This window comes from Sparus aurata, chromosome 16 (assembly GCF_900880675.1).
Source record: "Sparus aurata chromosome 16, fSpaAur1.1, whole genome shotgun sequence".
Classification (NCBI taxonomy): domain Eukaryota; kingdom Metazoa; phylum Chordata; class Actinopteri; order Spariformes; family Sparidae; genus Sparus; species Sparus aurata.
Window position 1 is genome coordinate 17672425 of NC_044202.1, and position 22419 is coordinate 17694843.

General features: G+C 38.5%; 1 protein-coding gene across 6 annotated transcripts in view; it reads right to left on the reverse strand.

Moving 5' to 3' along the window:
* Positions 1-22419, reverse strand: part of LOC115565866 (probable palmitoyltransferase ZDHHC14) — a 51643-nt gene that overhangs the window by 21863 nt on the left and 7361 nt on the right. For all 6 annotated transcript variants that reach the window (XM_030391496.1, XM_030391492.1, XM_030391493.1 and 3 more), the window contains one exon: positions 10896-11056. In XM_030391496.1, coding sequence (XP_030247356.1) covers positions 10896-11056 — 161 coding nt within the window. The remainder of the gene's footprint in view (positions 1-10895; positions 11057-22419) is intronic.

The following is a 22419-nucleotide window of genomic DNA, read 5'->3' on the forward strand; positions in this document are numbered from 1 at the left end:
CTCCAGGAAGTGTCCAAAAATCAGAGGCGTAATTGCTGAAAGGAAACTGCCTTTGCCAGTTACATCTAAAGTAAATCCAGTATTTGCACAAAAATAGTTATATACAGTTACTTTTGAAACAGGTTTCACTAATTATTAATATAACTAAGTGACCAAGTACAGTCCCACCATGATGCACCTATTGGTTTGTGGACTACCATTTTGATGTCTAAAGTCCGTCATTACCAACTACACCATCTTGTTTTTAAGTACCCAAAAGTGACCAAATTTGGAGATGTCAGGTAGCCATGCCCACATTACGGAATGAACATCATGCTGTATCATGCAGACCATAAACCCATTGGGATCATGTTTACTGTGGCAATAAATCAAATGAGACTTGCATACAATCTGGCTTCTTTTTAAAAAAGGTCCATATTCAACAGAGTCAATCGATGACCAGATTTACCAGGGTAAACAATCTCAGAATTACGTGTTAAACTTTTCAAGTTAGATAATAGGTTTTCCCATTTTCCCTTCCTGCTGACACAATGACTGTAGCATAGGGCATCAATGTCAGTTCATGTGAAGGCAGGTATTTGGCACTGATCATATCACCCACAACTCATCCTGTAGAAAATGATTAAAATATTACAGGAAACTACGGACTAAAAATGTAAAAAAAAACAAAAACGAATGTAGCACTTGTAAAATATGTAATCCAAAACACTCAACACTGGAGTATATGTTACTATGTTTGGAAAGTGAATTGTGTTCACTTATTTGAAAATATCTATACTAAAACATAATTCAAGTATGCTTGTAATATGTTAATTAATTCCCATTTGGACAAAAAAACATTACAAGGGGATGCTGTTGTTTAGAGATGAATACCTGCCTCAGAAAGAATGAAATTCAGTGGAATGAAAGTTGCAAAAACAAGAGGCTAGCCTAGCTGATTCTAAATACCAGTATTTATGTAAACTATCCTGTACATCAACTGTGGTCACACAGTGGGTTCACTTTGACTACACTTGTTCACAGATGCCTGCAGTAAAGATGTGGATGAGTGGGAATGTCAAAGTAGCTTTTCTGCTGAACAAAGCTATTTGTAAACTGCCATCCTGGCAGCCAAAGCTTAGCCTTACATCAGTGTCTGCTGGGATATCCCTTAGAGAGATAGGCCAGGCCTAAGAGCTTGACGCTTGAAAATAAGGCCAGGTAGACTGGGAAGTGATGTAACAGAACACACACACAGACACACACAGACACAGTACCCACTTACACCTTCATATTCAAAGTTAAATGAGGGTTCAATGTCAGCCAAACAGTGCTAGGCATTGCCTGGTGAGGTATAAAGGGAAAGTAATTGCTATCCTGCTGGGTATGTGGAGGAGAGACAACTGGGGCCTCTACCTTCACAGATGGAAAAGTGTACTGAATACAATGATGATGGCTGACATAAGAGGCACTGACCTCAACCTGCCTATCAAGACATAGGACTATAACCAGAGAGGCTGTTCAGCCAAGCAACGATTTCAAGGTCTTGCACACAACAGCTTTCTAGATCAAAAAAATCAAGCACATTCTTAAGGTATGAACATCAATCATAAAAGAAACAGTTCTTTCTAAAGACAAAAAGAGTGGTCATGGACTCTACGTTTGACAATACAGAGACATAAATACAGCAGCAAAGGGCATCTGCTGCTGGCATTTAAGAGTGAGTTTGACAAACCTTTTAAATGGAACATATGCAAACGTGATGTCACTTTAAAAACCACAGTGGAAAGTTGAAGGTGAGTTTCTATTTTAAGTGAATCCTCATTTTGCAGTTTAAGGCATTGTAAAGCATGTTAGAAAATTACATTAGTTGTGTGGGAAAATAACGATGTTAAGATCAAACATGCCATTTATAGCTGCTACTTCCAATTCATCTCACATCCAACTTTACATACAATGCTTCACCAGCAACCGCCTGTAGGCTCCATTTTTCAATACCTGTGCTATTAATCTCATGCTGGTCCTGCTGCTTAGTGTGGTTCTAAAGCCTTTAAGCCAGTCCAATGTATACTGCTGTCACTCCATTAAAAAAAACAAAAAACAAAGTCTATGTCAAAGGATTAGCTGATTGACTAAATCAAGTCTAATCACAGGTTTACTGACAAAATAAGCAGCTTTCAGTCCTGGCAAATCTATTGTTTGTGGAAATTAATGATCAAAGTGCCTTTAAACAACAGATTGAGAACAGCAGAGAGATTGCAAAAGTAAGTCTGTAGTTAAAAAAATATACCAAACAATGGCAGCTATACAGTATTATGTGTGCATTGCACTGCTGTTGTGTGAAGTCAGGCATGTTGGGAGAGTGGTAAAGAAACGTGCAAGAGGGGTTACAGCTGAATACAAGCTTACAACAGTTCTGTCTGCCCATGCTTTGTTTACATGTATAGCTTATCAAGTCAGTACATGCTGTGGTTTGAGCAGGTTCCTTTTTTGATAATCAATTCATTGTTTAAGTCATTTTTTAAGGATTACTGTCAAATGGTTGCTGTTCGAGCTACTTAACTGTAAACGATGTATGCTTTTGGGTTATTTATGATAGTGAATGAAGAATCTTACGGTTTTGGACCAGTTATTGGACAAAAGAGGCATTTTGAAGATGTCACTTTAGGCTCTGGAAATTTTTACATTTTATAGACTTAGCTGCAGCCCTACTTTTAACTAATACAGCTTAAGTAAATGTAGCTTAGCAGACCACTGTTCATTTCCTTCCTGGCCTTGTTCCAAGTAAAGCCAAGACAAGTAGTACCTGTCATACATTTAGAACAACAGTGATTATTTTTCACATTTAAGCTATTCAAAAACTACTTTAGAAGAAGCAGGGCACATGATACAACTGAATGGACAGTCTATCCTAATCTATTCCTAGCCTAAAAGGCCTAGACCCAAAGCTATGCTGAAAGATTTTGTGCAATGCAAATGTTGTTCATTGGTGCCATTAAAAGAGATATTTCTCCAAAGAGAAAAAGAGGATTTCTGGTTTGTTTCTGTTCAAACCTGCTTTCAATTTGGCTTGCTGCTGGGCAAAATCTTTGATGTGGCGAGAACACAAAACAGCAGCATTATTATGGTTTGACAATGTGCGCAAACACTTCGCTGTTTCCAATTTTCTTATATTCTGATGTTCTTCGCCAATGTTCCTCTCTGCAATGTACTCTATCTAGAAAAAGACAATCAAAATGTCCTCAGCTTCAGACTTTGACACCCTGGACTCAACTGATAAAAGGCCTTGGCTAAGACTATGAGGGGTCAGTTCAATAGTCTCGACACATACAGTAAAAGCAATATATCTGTTTGAGTGAGGGATGAAAAGTGAAGGTATTGCCAGTTATTGGACCAGGCTAGAATATGGCAGCAGAGTGCAGAGAAGTACAACAGAGCTGCTGCTTACACCTGGACTAGTTAACGAAACCTGGTGATATTTACAGGGAGATCTTTTAAAATAAAAGATGTTTCTATGAAAAAGAGAGAAGAGAGAGCGGGCAGAATAGATGAAAATACAGTATGATCAGCATATTGGGCCAATCCATAGCATAATGATTACTCAAGAACAAGTTCGTTTTTCATTGTCATTTGATCATTGTCTTTTGTCTCATGTGTTCCCATAAAACAGCTTTAGTGACAGCTCTATTCCTGTACATTCCTATTTGTCTATTCCTGTCCCCTGCAGCTTGATCACCCACTGACTATCACATCTTTATCTCTGTCTTTATCATGTCCATGTCACTGAAAGCCTGGGGACTTGCAAACAACAAAGAAGACTGAGAGGAATGAACAGAATAGAACCTTATTTTGTCTAAGGTCCTTTAAAGGTTTTAAAGTGAATCTTTCTTGTACATAGGCCTGTCACGATACATACCTTTTGATGGATGATGTTGTCTTTGAAATAATTGCGTTAAATCAATATAATTTCCATTTCAATGCCATTTTATGCCACTGATTTAATCATAAATAATAATAATAATAATAATAATAATAATAATAATAATAATAATAATAATAATAATAAAGTCAAAGTACAGTCTTTCAAAAGAGCAATGAACCTTAAGACATTACAACTGGGATATAAAAGATATTTAAATGTGTCAAATAATTAAAACATACATTTGAATGACTAAAACAGATAGATTCAACTTGTCACATCTCTGTAACCTCACATGTGCAACATTGTTTTGTTGAGTCCTCAACACGGCTTCAATACCCAATGGGAAGCATTTGAGAAGCCTATGGTCATGCCTACCGGATGTTGTTGAATTGTTCATATTGTGTTTATTTTAATATTTTTGACTGGGTAAGCTATGTAGTTTAATGTTTTCATAGTTTGTCTATCATAATTGTGTATATTGATAGTATTTCCAACTTTTTTGTGCTGTATATCCAGAGTTTGAAAAGGGCGTTTTATTTTGAAAATTAACCGAAATGCCCTATGCTAAACCTGTGTAAGGCAATGCAGACTTGCTCAGTAGAATCTATAGATAAAAGGCTGCACCCACATTTTATAATGGTTTTTAAAACACTGCTGGTTATTTCAGGAACATGTTGGCAACCTTCTTAAGGGCAATATCGAGGTCAGCAAACACATTTAACGCTGTGTACCTATATCGATAAGTCAATAATGTACAATAAAATATGTAACATGAGTCATAAACGTTATTATTGTGCAGGGCCTCATATGATCACAACAACATAGATTGGTTGTAATAGATGGTTTTAGGTTGTAGGTTTTGCAAGATGTTAAATAAGGATAACTTCACTTCAGCAAGGAAATCAAAAATACATTTTCCAACTAGTGAAAAAAAACAAGCAAAACATGACACTTCGATCTTTGAACTGCAGTGGGAAGCAAAAAACTGGTAAAATACAGGACCCCACTGCAAGGTTAAGTGTCTTCTGCATGTATTCACCCTCCTTCTGCTGTCCACACTCGTTCTCATCCTCTGATACCTTGCAGTTTCTCTCCTTCTCAGTGTCGAGTTGAACTCTACTTCCCTTGTGGACATGCCTCCTTTGTCACTCATAATAAGAGAGGATAGGCTGAGGTCCATGTATCCACAAATGTAGAAGTTGAGATGTCAAGTGGCTTAGTAATAGAGCCTCTTTCCGCTGGCTGCACACCTATTACTTATTTTTCTGCCAACAACAATGAAGTCAAACATGAATGTGACCTGGGGCTTAGGCTACACTGAGAGGGGAGAGGAGGGAGAAAGCGAGTCGCAGTGGTGGTTTAAGTACTAACATGAATTACGATTGGGCTGTCATTCAAAACGAGGTATTCATTTTTTACTGCACCAGGACAACATCTCGGTTCAATTTCAACCAGAGTTTATTGTCATGGCAAGGGCAAAACCAATGAGCAAAACTGCACTTCTGATGTACCCACTTCCTGCAAGGGTATCTCTGGGACACATCTCAGAGTCACTGGTGCATTCCAGCTGATTTATTTCCCCTTTTTTAATTTCTAGAGTTGGAGGCCAACAGGAGGTCAGAATCAATACAGCCCTGTGAACTGCACTATCCACGATGATTCATTTAAATTGGTGCCAGCTTTTTGATGTTTAGTGGCATTTAAACAGTGCAGTGGTCAGCACTTAGGGACTACAAATGCCGACATGGTAGGAAGTAGCCACCTCTTTCATCTTGTGATGTTCAAGACATGGATCACTATCAAAAGAGCCTTGGTTTGTTCATAATCTCATATTTGCCTCCAGACAAATCCAAGCCAATGCTACAAGCAGACCTATAAGGGGTAAAAACCCGCCAAACGTGTCTGCATCGTTACAGGGAAGGCTGTATCAAGCATGATTAAGTTAGCTTTCATTTTAGAGGATGGCTCTCTCTAGTGATGGGCTGTTTATTTGAGTTTGGCATCTGAATTACGTTTCTGGCAAGGACACTGACAAAAGCAGTCCCAACAAAACACTTGAAAAAAAAACGATAAACACAAAGTAATTAAAACAGGGTGAAAGTTAGAGATGAGGGTATTATGTGAGGGTGGGGATAAAGAGTATGTTAAGAAAAGTTTAATTGAAGCGTTTCTAAAAAATTTAAGGAATGAAATTTGATAACTCAGATAACTCAAAATCTGATGTGACCCTTGGTTAATATGTTTTGGGTTGTATCTCTTACCAATTAACTGATACCACTCCCTGTATCACTCATTAATACCCAGATCACAACATGTCTTGTATTCATGACATCTATAGAATTTATGGCAGTTATGAAGAAGAACAAGCTGTCCGTAACTACAATCTGACACAATGACCTTGACCTTTGACCACCAATATCTAGTCCAGGTGGACACTTGTGCCAAATCTGAAAAATTTACTCAAGGCACTCTAGAGATATCATGTTCAAAAGAATGGTACAGACGGACAACCCGAAAAAACATAATGCCCCCGGCCACAACCATCACTGACGGGGAGACATAAAAATATACTTTTTAAAAAATCACATTTAATTTTCCTAATATCACATTTTGTAATACCTAAAACATACTTTACACTACCACGAGGTCTTTTAATGGCAAATATTGACAAAGAGAATCATCACAACACCCAGTCAAGTATCTCTGAATGTGTCAGCAATAGGGTTTTGGACTTTTGTCCTCTCTGTGAGCCCCAAGCTTCATATGAGCAGCATACCTTCTCGGAGTGAAAGTAGTCAGGATGCACTACCATTGGTGATGGGCTGCTGCACTCCTGGCCCCAAGGCAAAAACAACTTAATTAATCAAAACACTTACAGCACCAGGTCTTTGTCAGAGCATTATACCTCATGAAGTGAATCATACTTCTACAATGCCACTATTCATCCCACACATAGTTACATAGATAAATATCCTTAGCTTTATTTAGCATGCATGAGCTTCTATTCAGATAGGCCCACTTTGCGAGCATACACAGAAACATACAAAACAGAGACAGAAATGATGTACTTCAGAAATACAGCACATCCACACTGACTGCTCCTGTGGTCATAAAAAGCCTAAATGTCATTGCATCCTGCACTGATGTGCCCATCTTTCCTCCAGCAGCATGAGCTCTAAGCCTTCCAAAAGCTATTTCCTCTGCTGGCCTTGAGTCTGGCTGGCAGCTCTGGAACAAAATTTAAAAAACGCGTGGCTGCCCTGACATTCACCAGCTAGCTTGGACCATATTAGGTAGAAGGAAGGAAACGGGCAGCTCTGGCCATCTCTCACTCTGATTAATGCTTCAGAGAGTCTTTTGGATTTGGCATGTGGTGGCTAAACTCATGCCAGCCTGTCTAGTCCTGACATATTGGCCAGGCAGGCAGACATGCATAGGCATCAAACGCAGCACACTGTAGAGAATCAACTCTGGTCTCTATTTCAAGCAAGGGATAAAACAACATGCTGTGATCCCCTGGTCTCTTGCTCAAACCATTTATAGGAGTGCATGGTATTTGTATTGCATTAGAAGTGCACTGACGAGAGTTTTATATGTTTCTCATACATTTTTGCATCTGCATACCGCATGCAACATTTGAATTTGTTTGAGGGTGGCTATATGAAGGCCCCCCAATTTTAACCTCCCGTTCACACACTCAAGGCTAAAGCATTTGGCAGACAGCAGAGATATCTGCTCACAATGATGGCAGCAGCAGCGGCCTCGCTATCAGCTTTCCCCTCCTGAAGTACACAGAGCACAAGAGACCTTGATGTTTCATATTGTGCAGACATTGTGTCCTGTATTGTTTAGTCAACAGATCAATAGGAGTGGTGTAGAACTTGAGCCTTGTAGCACTTTGACTTCAAAACATCATAATCTATTTATGAGGCTGCTCCTGGATTGCAAAATGTTTTGTGCTTCATGTGGCTGGAGTATGCACATATTTTCTTTTTTAATTAACGGGTCTACATGCATTCATAGAATACATACACAGGATGGATGCAACATATAATTGAGAGAGTAATAAATGAGTAGGCTGCCATTTGCAACACCCAATAAATGTCGGTTATAATCTTATCTTTATTGGAGATGAATCTATGACAAAGGAAAGAGCTGTACATCACACTGCAAATCAAACGAGCAGCAATTGAGCATACAGGAAACAAAACCTGTAATGGTTACAAGCTTAATTTCTGTGACTGCATAGTTACATAAGGACATATTGGTTATAAAGGAAAAAAATACGAATAAAAACGGACAGAGCCATCTCAGTCTGACAAAAAAGAAAATTCTAGTAATGATTTCTGTTGTATGTAAGAGAGACTTACAAGAACAAGCATGTACAAACATACAGAAAGTAACATTTGCAATGAAAGATATTTTTAAACTATTTTGCAACTCCAAAATGTATTTTAATCACTGATGGGCATTGAAAGAGACATTCTTAAGTGTTTTGTTTTTTCATTGGGATACTGGTTGGTGCTGGGGCTTGGGATGGGACTGGGTGATCAGTTTAAGAGCAAACAGATGTGCTGCTAATGTCTTGCATGTCAAGCTGCCACGCCATGGCTCGAACCAGACAGTGCTGCACAGCACCAGTCATAACAGAGCAACCAGAGAAAGAAAGAGCAGGAATAAAGGTGTTTGACCAACAGTGACTGACAGAAAGTAAGGGAAAACAGAAAGAATGAGCAGCAACATGCAACTCTGAATAAAAATGCATTTCAACAAAGTTTTTCTACCTTTTTACAGGCAGTGGGAAAAGGCAATGACCTTTACCTCTCAGTGGCTTGAATCTAACATTCCTAGCTGAAGGATACAACCCACCTGAAGTATTTATGTGTGTGTGTGTGTGTGTGTGTGTGTGTGTGTGTGTGTGTGTGTGTGTGTAAAATGCTCTTGCTATTACAAGCCAGGTTCTTTCAAATAGAAGATAATGGGACCCATAATGGCGCCAAAGCAGTCTATTAGTTTACTGGCAGCAATGGGACTGAATGTTGATGTTTCAGGAAAAGACTACAGAGAATTAAGGCCATTGCAATTACAAGCTATTCCACAATTAAAACAAGCTTAAAGTAATTTATCTTAACATCCATCTAAACATTTACTTGGAAGTGCAAATGGAGGTAAACACTACAAATAATATTGTGGCTTTGCAAACTAGTATCAAAGTGGAACAATTTAAAACATGATGGATGATAACAAGGGTCAGCTCGACGAATCTTTTTAATGTTAACCTCACTTACAAACTGTTTAGATACTTCAATTGCACTTTGCTTAACATCTGTCTGAATGCACGTGTTGATATGAAGCTGTGTTGAGTCCCTGCAAATCCACATCTCTGCAAATAAGATGGTGAGAACCATGCAGTGACAATTGATAGGAATGACTACAAAATTACAAAAACATGAACCATGCTGTGAGACAGACAAACAAATTATCCTTTGGAAAAAGCTAAATCTGTCGTATCATTTTACCTTTGCACACAGTTTTAGCTACAGGCAACCAACAACAACATGACAACAATCAATTATCTGTAAACAGGAGGTTCCAGTTTAGAAACGGCCAATTGCCACGCTTGGAAATGCACAGCACAAAAGCCAGTTGGGATGAAATTATGGTAGAGAGGGGGGCAGTGTGGTATTTGGGTCAACATTGTTCATATTTCTTCAGCCTTTTATTTGTTTATACTCTGAAAAAAAAATGCTTGCCAATATCACATAGTGCTGTTACGGCCCACTGCTCCAAGCTCCCTGTACTTTACCTTCCCTTCAGAAGCTTTTAAGTCTGCTAATGAGATTAATTAAGCCAGTCCAGAGTTTGTTTAATGAGGCCCTAGTGGCCTGAAGCACGGAAAGGACTATCACTGGGAAATAGAAGCTTCACATCCTAAAAAAATAGGACCAAAACTTCAGAAGAGGGGTTTTAAAAAGAGGGTTTATAAATTTATACTTGAAGTAAAGTGGAGATAATACATTTTGCTACAAGGCAGTGGGACACATAAGGATATTCAGTCCTGCATCTAACGGGGGAGTAACTGATCTGATACTAGTGTAAATCCAGCCTGAAGTGCTCTTGATCGTCGCCCTGCCTTGTCTGACAGAAGCCTCAGTTAGCTGACAACACATTGAAGCTTCAGTCATGGCAGACGGTTTCATCTATGGAGTGGCCTTGTGCCTGAACAGGTGAAGACGACAAGTTTCACTTCTGATTAATGAAGTTAGCAAGCACAACTTAGTTAGCTTTAATTATCTGGTGTGATGTAATGAATTGTAAACAGTGAGGCAACTATGAATCTTACGAACAGACAGAATCCAAATCATGAACTGTAGCCTCAGCTGTTACTGTTTTCTGTTTCCATCGTTGGTGCTGAGATGCTGGTAATCCACTTACACATTTCAAGTGGTTCCTAATGCTGCACCAACAGTCTAACTTTCATGCCACAAATTAGATTCAGAAGTTATCCAAATGAAATTTATGAGTCAGGTAATACATCACACAGGGGCCCTTGGAGTTGGAGTGAAATAAACAGATCAAAGGCCATTTGGTCAAAGCAGTGCCAATACTTCACCTCTGCCTAAATGCAAAGTGCTGTGATCTCCATTTCTCTCACCACACGGACAACTCCAAACACATCAGCCAGATAATCTGGCACTGTGTATAAGAGGTTGTAAAGGCAGACATTTGCTAACTCGGATCAGTACCATGCAGACTCAGAGACAGATAAGGGTATGTAAGATAGAGGTCAGACAGGGATGAGGAGCCTTAAGATTCAAAATACAAAACGGCTGGTAAAAGGACAAACAAGAGTGATCAAAGAAAACATCGGGAAAAAAAAAAGGAAAAGACAAGAGCAGTACAAAAGTGCAGATGTGGGGAAAGAAAACCTTAATAAAGCATTGTCATGCCCATTTTTCATGTCATAAAAAAACCAAAGCAATTAGAGTCTTACCTATTTGCCTCTCCAGATCAGCTGCTTCATCCGGGGTGGCCCTGGGCAGTACCCCTGGGTCAGTGAAGCTGGTTCTTAGGAGCGTCCCCATTACAAACATAAACAGGACACCTCCTATGACTGGGATAACTGGAGTCAACTGTAGCGCCAGGAACGGACAACTGATAGGACAGGAAGAGATGTTGGGAGAAACAGAAATTAGCAAACAACAGGCAGCGTCCTGTCTTGCCACCAATGCTTAGCTAAACACTAAAAACCTGAAAGTTAAATGAGCGACAGTCAAAGGTCAGCTGCTGGCCTGAGGGCCAGGTGATGGTCTACCCAAAATAAATACAACCTGCTTTTCCTGACACTGAACTGAAAGTAATACCTGTGACTTATTTATTACCAGTAAGATAATTACCAGTAAGTAGATATAGCCTGTGTTGTAATCTGTTCTAATGAGACAATTCTGCATAATCACATTAAATGCCAACAGTGCAGGTGGTTATTACAGTAATCACATTTAGTCCCACAGGGGAGGGGCACAGGCTACCACAGCCCATTTCATCTATCAGTCTTTCAGGGTTTGCGGTCAGCAAAGAAGTTCCATTCCAGACAATTAAATCAACATGTGGTGGCCATGTGTTTTGAGAGATGCTGTTGAGGAATGCAAAACAGTACGAGCTTCTATAAGGCTTTCATTTAGAAAAGACTTTCAAGTGAATGTAAAACGAAAAAAACATTTTACATTGGACCATTTTCACAACAGCTATTTTTGGTACAGTTACAGGTGATTAGCTTTTCTATGCACTGCATTACTGATTCTTACAGGGGACGCACCATTTGTTGCAGGTCAGATAATAGCTTTGAAAAAACATAAAAGGTTCAGGGGTGCAGCTGGTAAGGACAATGAGTATCAACAGCATCCTCCAAGTGAAAGAGACTCTGTTGTTGCCTGCTTTGTTGTTTAAGGACACTTAAAATAACACTGATGGTTACTTTCATTGTTGACTATTTTCTGATTAATTGATCCGTTGCTTGGTCTATTAAATGTGGAGAATTGTTGATCGTCATTTCCCAAATCCCAAGGTGACTTCCTCTTTTTGTTTCGTTGCCAACCCATAGATATTCAGTTTACTGGCATAGAGGGATTAAAAAAACAGAAATAACTCAAGCATATTACTCAAATCGATTGTCAAAAAAGGAGGTAACTAATTGAGCTCTGATTGCTATGAGAAAGACACGATGGTCAACCCCTGTGGTTATAATGTTCAACCACTTTGTTTAAACAACAAAAATGCTGCATGATTTCCAGAATTATCAAATTGTACTGCCCTTTTTTAAAAAGTATCACAGCAGCTTTTTTAAAATAAAAATAAAATAATAGTACATGTCATTTGTATAACCCTTTTCATGAGACTCAAATACCCTTTACATGTGTACATACTAGCAATACATGAGAGACAGTTATCATAAAACATACTACAAGCAAATCTAAAAACATGCATCTTACAACATTTATCACACATTAAAAGCAGTTCTGAAAAGGTGAGTTTTGAGGAGCAAATGTATGTATGATAATGAAATAATTCATCAGCGACCTATCACACCATCTCTCCAGCCTTCAGATGGTAACACCTTAGGAGGGCCGTTACATCCGCTGATCTATGCCAACACCAGTTATACTGATAAAGCAAGCCAGACTATATTTAGGCTTGCCATGTTGGGATTCATCAATGATAACAGGCGGGGAGGATGTTAATATGGATCTGGAGCATTCACTCAAATATGCTGATCTGTGCTAACTGGGGTTCAAGCATCACCTGCACACGCTTCCTGCTTGTAGCTGAACTGCTGGAGATGAATGCCCTTCAGCATGAGGAAAAAGTCAGCCAACATATGACGCTCTGGCAAAGAACACAAAAACTTACGAAGAAAATACATGCCCATACATTACATTAGCCATTTAAAAAAAAGACCAAATCTAAATCAGGCAGAAACAATATCATGCCGTTTTGAGGAATGTTTAAGCTGTGACAAATAAACTCATACCATTACCCCATCTGAGGGGACACTGACCTGTCCTGCTGTTCCTCTACATCTGGAGTGAGACAGAACTAGGCAAAAAACCACTGGGTTGTCTGGGACATCTGCAGGGGGCTGCAGGCAGAACAACACTGTGCGGCACAAACATTTCTCCAGTTAAAAACTTGCCTGGAGTTCCCAAGGTCATTGTACCGAACACCAACTGTGTCAAAGCACACTATACACAACTGTACACAATTTATCAGCTTACAGTACTTTGTGATTGTTCCCAAGCTTCAGTCCACTGAATAGGCTCAGTGGAGAAATATCATCCAGCACTATGTCCTGAGATTGTAATCAAATACAGGGATCATTCCCATCTCTGGCTGAGGCAGCTGTAGACCAACTTTCTGCCTATGATCCTCCATATCTTGTCTAAACAGAAAACAGCTCTGTTGCTCCTGCCTATCAAACATTCTGACTGCAATTATATGTAGGGTTGTCACGATACTAAAATTTTCAACTCGATACCGATACTCAGGAAAATATTCGATACTCGATACCATTTTCGATACCACAAGGATAAAAAAAGACCCCCAAATTTAAAAGAAATATTTTTATTAACAAGAAAAATGCAAAAATAACCTCTGTTACAACATGTAACAATTAACTGAACCACACGTTAAATATTTATAATAAAAAACAGTTGTGCAAAAAGAAACTGCAACTATGATAACAAGTTTCAGGTCTGAGGTAGTGCAAAAAATAAATAAATAAAATAAACAATAACAATTAGAACAATATTTTGAGGTTGTATGCTGTGCACATCTAAATATTAGGAAAGCCTGATAAAAACTAAATTAACTTAAGTGTTCCTTCCTTGGCTTCCTTGGTATCGATACTTTTGAAAATGAGTGTCATATCCGGATACAACATTTTAGTATCGATACTTTTTTGAGTTTCGATACTTTTGACAACCCTAATGTGTACTAGTTGCATGTATCAATTGGAAAGCTATTCTTCTCTAAAGTCATACCATGTTTCATACAACACAGCAGACATGACATGATTATACAGCCAAGTAAGTATTGGATTATATTATCTTATATTACAGTGATGTTTTGGTAATGTAGTAATACAGTATACACAAGATACAAACTGAAAACATGTTGGCGACATTTAAAAATAACCATCATTATAAATGGTAAATTTATAGTTAAACTTGAGTTAAGAGTTGTTTCACCGCTGACAAATAATGAAATGGCTTATAAACCAACTATTGCGCAGGCATGAAGTATGAATATTTTGTAAATGATAAAAAATACTGTGTGGTTTATCTATGAAGATTATTTTGATAGTTATAGTGAAGTTGTAACTGATGTTTATAAACCTTTACAGTTGCTAATAATGGTTTATAAAGCATTTTATTGTGTTTTAACAGTGAAATAATGATAAAAACTTGTATTAACTGTACAACTGCAATCAATCATGGTTATTATAAAGTGTAAGCAACATCTTTAAAGTCGATGAAGGTGTAAGCCTTGTTCACTGCAGGCATTTCCCTCGCACCGGACCACAGTGAAACCATTTTTTTTTGAGTCCAATTGTTTTTCAATATGACTAAATATTCAATTAGCCGACTAAAGTGTGCATCCCAACACACAATTATCAACTCATTGCCGGCCTGCAATTAACTTTAACTGCTCCCGATAGATCTGTAGCTGTCAATGTTGTCATCATGTGTATTGTTAAGTGCAACATTTACCACTGAGATATACCTCCCGAAAGCTGATAAAAACAAAATGACTGAGAAAATTGTATCTTCTTGCCTGACCGCCAGAGAACGAGCAAAACATATGTTTACCGAAAGACAAGTTTGCTTCAACTGAAATACAGGGAACAAGTAACAAAAAGATTGCCAGTGGTTATCTGACCATTTAGGCCGAGTTGAGCTTACAATTCCTCAAGAGATGGTGAAATGAGAAGACTACTTCAGTCATGAAGGGAGAGAGCTCAGTTCTTTGTTTCCTGTCTGGAGGGCTAAGTGCATATAAAATGTAACATCATCATCACATGGCAAACATAACCCACCCTGCTGTTAGCCATTAGTTAAAAACAAATATCCAGATTAAAGCCTGTAGGATATTCCCTCTTTTAAAAAAACATATGGTGATTGTGGTGATATTTTTATTCTAGCAATGTTCTGCGGGCCAAGACATCTGGAGCTCTACTCTCTGTATATACACAAGGACCATCTCTGGAGGGAAAACGGATATTAACCAATCGACATCTAAAGCGCCAGCATGTTTATTAATAAATACAATTATTACTGTTATTGTTGAACAAAAATAAAATGGCGGGGAGATATTTCGCTTGAGTTTTAATAAAATGTAAACAGCAGAGCCACATGGGTAATTCATTTCAGTGGTTCAGAACATGTGATGGTAAAAACAACACAATGAGACTTGCCAGCCATAAAAACTGCTGTCTGTTGGGAAAAGACATGCCCATCATACTTTTCCTAATAACCACCATGTACAAGCATGGTATTTAAGAGCACTGGGAGGGTATAGTCTACAACGTGCCTCCATCTGTCTGCAGCCACCCCAGTTAAGCAGAAAATGTCAGTATGACGTTATTACCTGACATTTTTTCATCCACCCATTCAAGCTGTCCTCTATTTTGTCTGATTGGTCACACATCACATAATGAATCCACCAATTAGAGGTGCTAATGGGAAATCACTGCAGGTCTAAAAAGCTTGGCAGACCTTGAGTGAGGGTGCTACATCTGTAACAATTAACCCAAAGCCAAGATTTGAATGGTGCTGAAGTAATCAATGAGAGAGTCAAGCTCCCCACTGAAATGTCAAATATCCACAAAGGTCATTTAGAGCTACAAATCCATTGAATCGCTTGTATGGACTGCATGTTCCCTTTTTCTGTAGGTAGAGCTAAAACATGCAGATTTGTGCCCTCTTCAAGGAAAACATGATTACATTTCAAACCATGTCATCGAGACGGTGGAGAAAGGAGCGAGCTGCTGCCTCAGAAGCTGTGTCTCAATGTGTTGGACATCAGGAACATAATGAAAAGGCACTGTTGTGTGATAGAAAGTGACAGGTTGGTCGAAACAGACAGAGATTAAACACTGAAGCCATTAAAGAGGGAGGGATAGATATGACATTGAGCCTGCCTGGATCCTGCATGGATCAATAGAGATACGTGGACGAGCCTCAGGTAAGCAACATTTTGCCTGGTTTGAGATCCCCCTGAAGACAATATCCCAGAGATCAATTTTTATCAGTGACTGAACATGAGTGACAGCCCACTTTTCTGTTAAAAACAGATATCGAGAAGGAACTGGATGTTTCCAAAGTAACATCTTCATTCCCCTTTTAGTTTGATACCAAATCTTACATTTAACTTCGAGGCTTTGTTGCTATGGAGACGGACAGTATCCAATGTCAGACATGGTAAATTTCGAATGTGGTTACCCTGGAAACAGCCACATGAGTGAGCTGAAGCCTCCAAGAAAGAAAAAATCTGAAACAAAGACATTCTGCGAGACAGAGTAAGCATGATGACTTTCATTACAATCCTTAGAAAATGTCTCAACAAACCATTTGGTTGATAAGGACAGACACATTGTTGGATTTGGGCCAGGTATAGTGACAAATCGGATGTCATCACTGTGTGCTGACAACAGAAGAAATCTGAGTTGAAGACTAAGGTGGGGGATGTTTTTATGCTCTATTTGGTGCTGGCATACTTCAGCATTTCTTAGTTTTCTCTCTCCAGGACAGTGAATATAAAGGCTGGGACATGGGATTCCAAGCATTCCAACTTTAACATACACATTAAGCCTAATAAGCGGAGGTTAGATGCCCCGGACTATGTGCTGAGACCCTTTTTGTACTGTTGCTGAAGTTTGGTGCTGTTCTGAGCATTATTTGTGGCTTTTTGGTGGCGGTTTATATTTGGATCCATTTACTGTAATGTATTGTTGTCGTGCAGTCGTTTCTGAGGTTGATAAAACTCTGTAAATTAGCGGATCTGCTAACTTGATCTCTTGAGAGGGAGTGTAACACAGTTTCATGGTGATTTAGACCATGGATTAAACTTACACCGGAATATCCCTTTAAACATATTTGTGGTTTTCACAGTAAAAAATCTAACTTTTTCCTACTCTGATTTTATGTTATTTTGTGATCTTAGGTCCATAGTGTTAATATAATATGTCAAAATGGAAAAACAACTGTACAGTCACACATGTGAGGTTGTGCTGAAAATAATGACACCAAACAAGGCACGGTAAATAGTTTTTAAGGTGAAATATAATGGTATAATCAAAAGTACCAAAAACAGCCAATTATATCCCTGACGTCCCACCTTCAAACACAACCTCATTTGGCCATCCATGAAAAAGCTACCTCCCACTTTTCTATAGGAATACATGCTTCCTACAGGCAATGCACTAGTACTCAATAATGTAGCAAAGCGGACATCTAAGATCTGTGCACATTACAATACAGAGAACTCTGGGGAGGCATATCTATTATTGTTTACAGTGGGTTCATCCAAGCTAGCCAAACATTCAGAATAGAATCAGGCTGAAGTTGTGTATTACTATAGTCGGTTTGGAACAAACATTGACTGCACAACCAAGGTCTGAGATGACTGCTCTTTGAAACGTTGTACTGATAATTACTCAGCAAAAAGGGATCCATTTACAATGTGTGCAATGTGACTGTCAAAGCCGGTTTGAATTATTGACTGCTGAATGCTGTGCAATAAAACCATGATAGCCATTTCCCAAAACAAACACCTTAATGATATATAGTAAACTCATCTGCAAGAGATATTACATCACTGTAGAGCAAAGAGTAGTATAATGAGCAATGAGTAATGATGTTCAGAGGCGAGTTAGATGGTTCAAACAGACACATTTTGTTGACATGAGGAAAATCTAATGTTTGCTTTATAATTAAATAAGTAACGCACATATAAGTCACTTCATTCCTTGAGAGGGATGTCACTAATAGAGTGCAAAAGCAAAACTGAAGTTTCATATTCCAACTTGGTACTGAAGCATTTGACCTGGTCTTACATGTGTATCATTACATACGAAATGAATTTTGAAGTAACATAACAACAAAACAATATTCCCATTAAGATAAAATGCAATTGTTTTGAAGCCTTATGGAATTAGCCTCTGCAGCAACTGCCTGTTAGAGCACTTCATCAGGTCCTGATGCCTTTCTCAGGTCAACCTTAGACGAGACAGAGGCCTGGCTTGATCGCCAATTTTAAAACATGTTATCAAATATTTAAAAATGAGGAAAAAAATAATCTAATTTCAAAACTTAAAAACAACCATGCACAATACAACAAGGGGATGGTTTAGAAATGCTCATTTAGACTCTGGTTCCATACCTCTCAGCCAAAGCCAATCTAAATATTAAACCTCACTCTGAGCAGGAGGCATAGCCATGCCAGGCCAAAAAGGAAATGTATGGGGCACAAGAAAAGTCAATGTTTGGAATGGGAACAATCACATAAAACAAATTTGTATGAGCATCTGTCCACTCAATCAGATCTCTGGCTTTAGACTTCTTACTAAACAAGCACATGTAGGAAGTGAGTTCTGTCAAAATACTGTTTAATTTAATTAAAAAATAATCACATTTTCTAACCTTAAAATTAAAGTGGCAGGAAATGATGGATTTTGAAGAAGATATGTTACATGACACCACTCTTATATGCTTACCATCACATATCATGACAGTCAAACCAAAGAATATAAATTGAGTTGAACATCAAATCTTCTACTACCCTGGTACTGTCACCCTGGTAAATTCTGGTATTGTATGTTGTTGGTTTCACTCAGAAAATGTCCTCTCTGCCACAGTGCAACACATCCATTATTTCCTCAGAATAGCAAAGGTAATCTTTATACCTCAATAGTGTCTCTAGAGGGTTTCCTACTCATTTGCCTCCCAAAGGGTGCGCTAATCTCAACAATAATTCAATCCAGATTACCGTTATCACATTTCCTACTAAATCCTCTTATAATGCCAACCAGTTTTTCAAAACTCAGCTGGGAGTTAAGCTTTGGGGACTTTCATCTCCGCTTGATGCAAGCATGTGACGCTCGCTTCACACAGCACTGTTCACTGGCTGTCCTTTCAGTGTCACCTGAGATAAACTGCACCCTCATTCACTTTTTTCTTCAGCCATAGAGCTTTGAAGGCAATCAATATCCTGTGATGTGCAAAAAAAGGTCTGTCAAACATAGATCATCCGTCCTCCCATACATGCTGCATCTGGGCCTGCAATACCCTGCAATACTCGCTTCAGAAGAAATACAGTTTACCCAGAGATGTTACTCAACAGTAATGCAGTATGAAGTACATGGATGTATTTAAAATGTGCTAAGCGTTGTGTTAAAAATGCCTGTGAAGTGATTGGCTTTAGGCCTCTCACACTTAAGTCTCATTACTCATCTGGGCTGCATGGATACAAGGCTTTGTCAGCTTTGCCTTTTATTACATTTTGATTGCTTTTGGTGGCAGGCAAGGGCAGAACATGAACCTCTTTTTAGCTGTAGGCCAAGTCATTTGTCAATGAAACAACTGAACATGACATGCTTTTGCACAGACCCCTTCATGGAGTCATGATTTCCTGCCACATTTCAGACAGATGTCACTAGTGCATGGCACAGCCTCAGAGGACTGCACTGATCATGTATGCATTTAAGAACCCTCCAAATCCAAATATGTGCCATGCAGTCAATTACGCTTGGCACAGGAAGTAGATGTGCAAGCACAGGACAGCTGTGTGACAAACAGAGTTTGCCGGGTCGATTGAAGGCTTGGAGCAAGTCAGCTAGTCAGGGAGAGGATTCACACTACAAAAAGCAAACAGCTGGACATGATTCCTGGTTTTGGTGAGCTTAGGTGACAGATCTGCCTCTTCAATCTACAGCAAAACAGACAGCTGCGGTAAAGTGTCTGACAGAATATCCTGCGAGGAATTCCAGTCACATCCAAAACATATTCACTTTTAAAATGACCTAGATCTGGCTAGCTGATATTTATACATGATTAAACAGTCAAGTATGAAGAGTCCATCATCCTCGTTTGCCACCTAAAAAAGAACATTTTATGCTCTTGTGTTGGGCTTGTGTGAAAAATCCTAATTCTTCTGTTCATTCAAGTGTAAACCAGTGAAACTACAACAAGAATGGCACACTGCTCTAAATTCCTATTTGACAACTTGGTTTGAGAGGAATGCTTTTCTTGTCTTGAATAACCATGTATGCCATGGGTGTGCCTGTTCATAGCTGTTGACAAAGACTCTTTCACAATAGTTTGCCTTATGACACACTCAAAGCCGACTTACTATTTTGCCCCAGCATGCAGCAATCACATTTATTATTACTTTGGTTTGCTTTGCAAAACTAACATCGTGCATGAGAGAAAGAATCTACATTTCGCTGATTTCATGTCATTCAATTTGTAACAACAGGTTCGCTAAAAGTTGGCATACTTGCTGAGGGGTCTTGAGAGCCATTGAATTATCTGAGTGAAGCAAAAACACACCATTGCTGGAGTATTCATAAAAGAGGGGTTTCTTTCTATCCACAGAAAGAAATAACTGAAGATCACTTCTCAAGAATATGACCTAGACCTAATTGTCCACCTTGGACAAACATGACTATTTCCCCACATAGTGGTATTTTGCCATTACAATTTCTGGCCAGGTTTCTTTTCAACAACATCCCAATAGGGGATGCACAATATCCAATAAATTATTGACCTAACAAGTGCAGCATCTTCACATGCTGACACAACATGCCGTCGCCAATGTGGACATATTTTACAGTTTCAGGGGAAAACTACACGCTGTTCTTTATTTCTATTGTGATACTGATGTCAGTTACATTTGGTAAGGTCAGAGCTGTGGAATATTAAATCATCTGTCTACCCACATCTTAGACTCTTCTTACCCTCAGGTGTGCATAAACTCCTTGTTATGTGTCTATGGTGAGTCAGACAGTGTGCTGGCGAGGCTGTGTGACTGTGAGAGCTACTGGCAGACAAGGAAGAGCATTGAAAAAAGTTTTAAAAACTAAGGTTTAAATTTTGTTTTCAAGTCTTGTACTTGGTCAAGACAAAAGCACAGCTTCTTGACAATCCTTAAATACATTTAAAAAATAATTATACCATATTTATACAAAATAATGCTGGTTGCTAGTCTAAAAGGCATTACCAAAAAATGTCTGCTTTGAGACTCAACACATGAAAAAAAAATTTGAATTGTGTTTATCAACCCATATAGAACAGTTTAAGAGGAATATCAACCTACCTAATTCTGTGCATCACACACCATTTTCGGGCTTCTTGGTTTTTTGGTTTGGTTTTAAAGACAAAAAATGTACGATGTAAGATGCTTTGTATCCATTTACCTTTTACTCAAAAAAAAAGATAAAATTTTTTGAAAACTACAGGTTATGAGTCTCTTTTTAAAAAACAAAAAAATTGTGTAGTTATCGGTTATCTTATCTGTATCGGTCTTGGAAAGTAGGTTATTATTGAATATGTACGATAGATGACTATGGTTCAAAACTTTTCAGCTGGCATTAGCTGAAAAACAACAATATCGTACACCCCTACCTTCACAACATCTGACCTTAGTTGGTCAGTCGCTTGTGGGAGGATTTACATGATGTAATGTACTCATGTACATAAAAGGTGAGAAGATACCTGTTGCCGTGTTGATTATAAAGACCTGGACAAATTGACTTTTAGCTAATGTCTGAAACAGAACACAGTGACTTTTCATTTAGAAAGTCTAAATCAGGTAAGCTATTTGATGTTATCACAGACTTCTTTAAGTGATCATTGTGCTGTGAAGTCTCCCAATCTGTAGCCTCGTGTGTTCGAGTCTGTCTGTATGCTGGTTCACTTTCCTCTGAGCTGCAAGTCTGGCAATGAGTGAGCTAATATTCACCAGTTTCCCCCTCTCTGTCTCCACATCTAAATCTCTTTTGCCAACACCGATTTGTTTCTATTTCAAAGTTTTTCTATTCTTAGCATTCTGTCACAATTTTATGTGCAAAAACAATACATAAATAAAACTGTTTTTCATGCCCATGCGCGACCTTGTCTTCTTTTTATTTTCATGGCAACGCTTAATCATAAGACTGCTGAGGTTTTAGTCAATCTTTAATTGCATATTTAACAGAGGTTTATGAAGGAGGTAAATTGTGCTGACTAAACACTTTAAGTGAACAGACACTCGTTCAGGCAAACTCTTTTCTAGGTCAAAATTATGATGAATAAAGACTGAAATTAGACAGTGTAAAAACAGGCTTGATCAGAGAGCAAGAACCTTACTACTCATTACACGCTCATTATAAAAGCAGCTGCACTTGTAAAACAACTAGAGTCATCAAATCATGGAGTACACTGTTTACATTTTAAGTAGATTACTCATCAAGCTTTCTTAGAGTT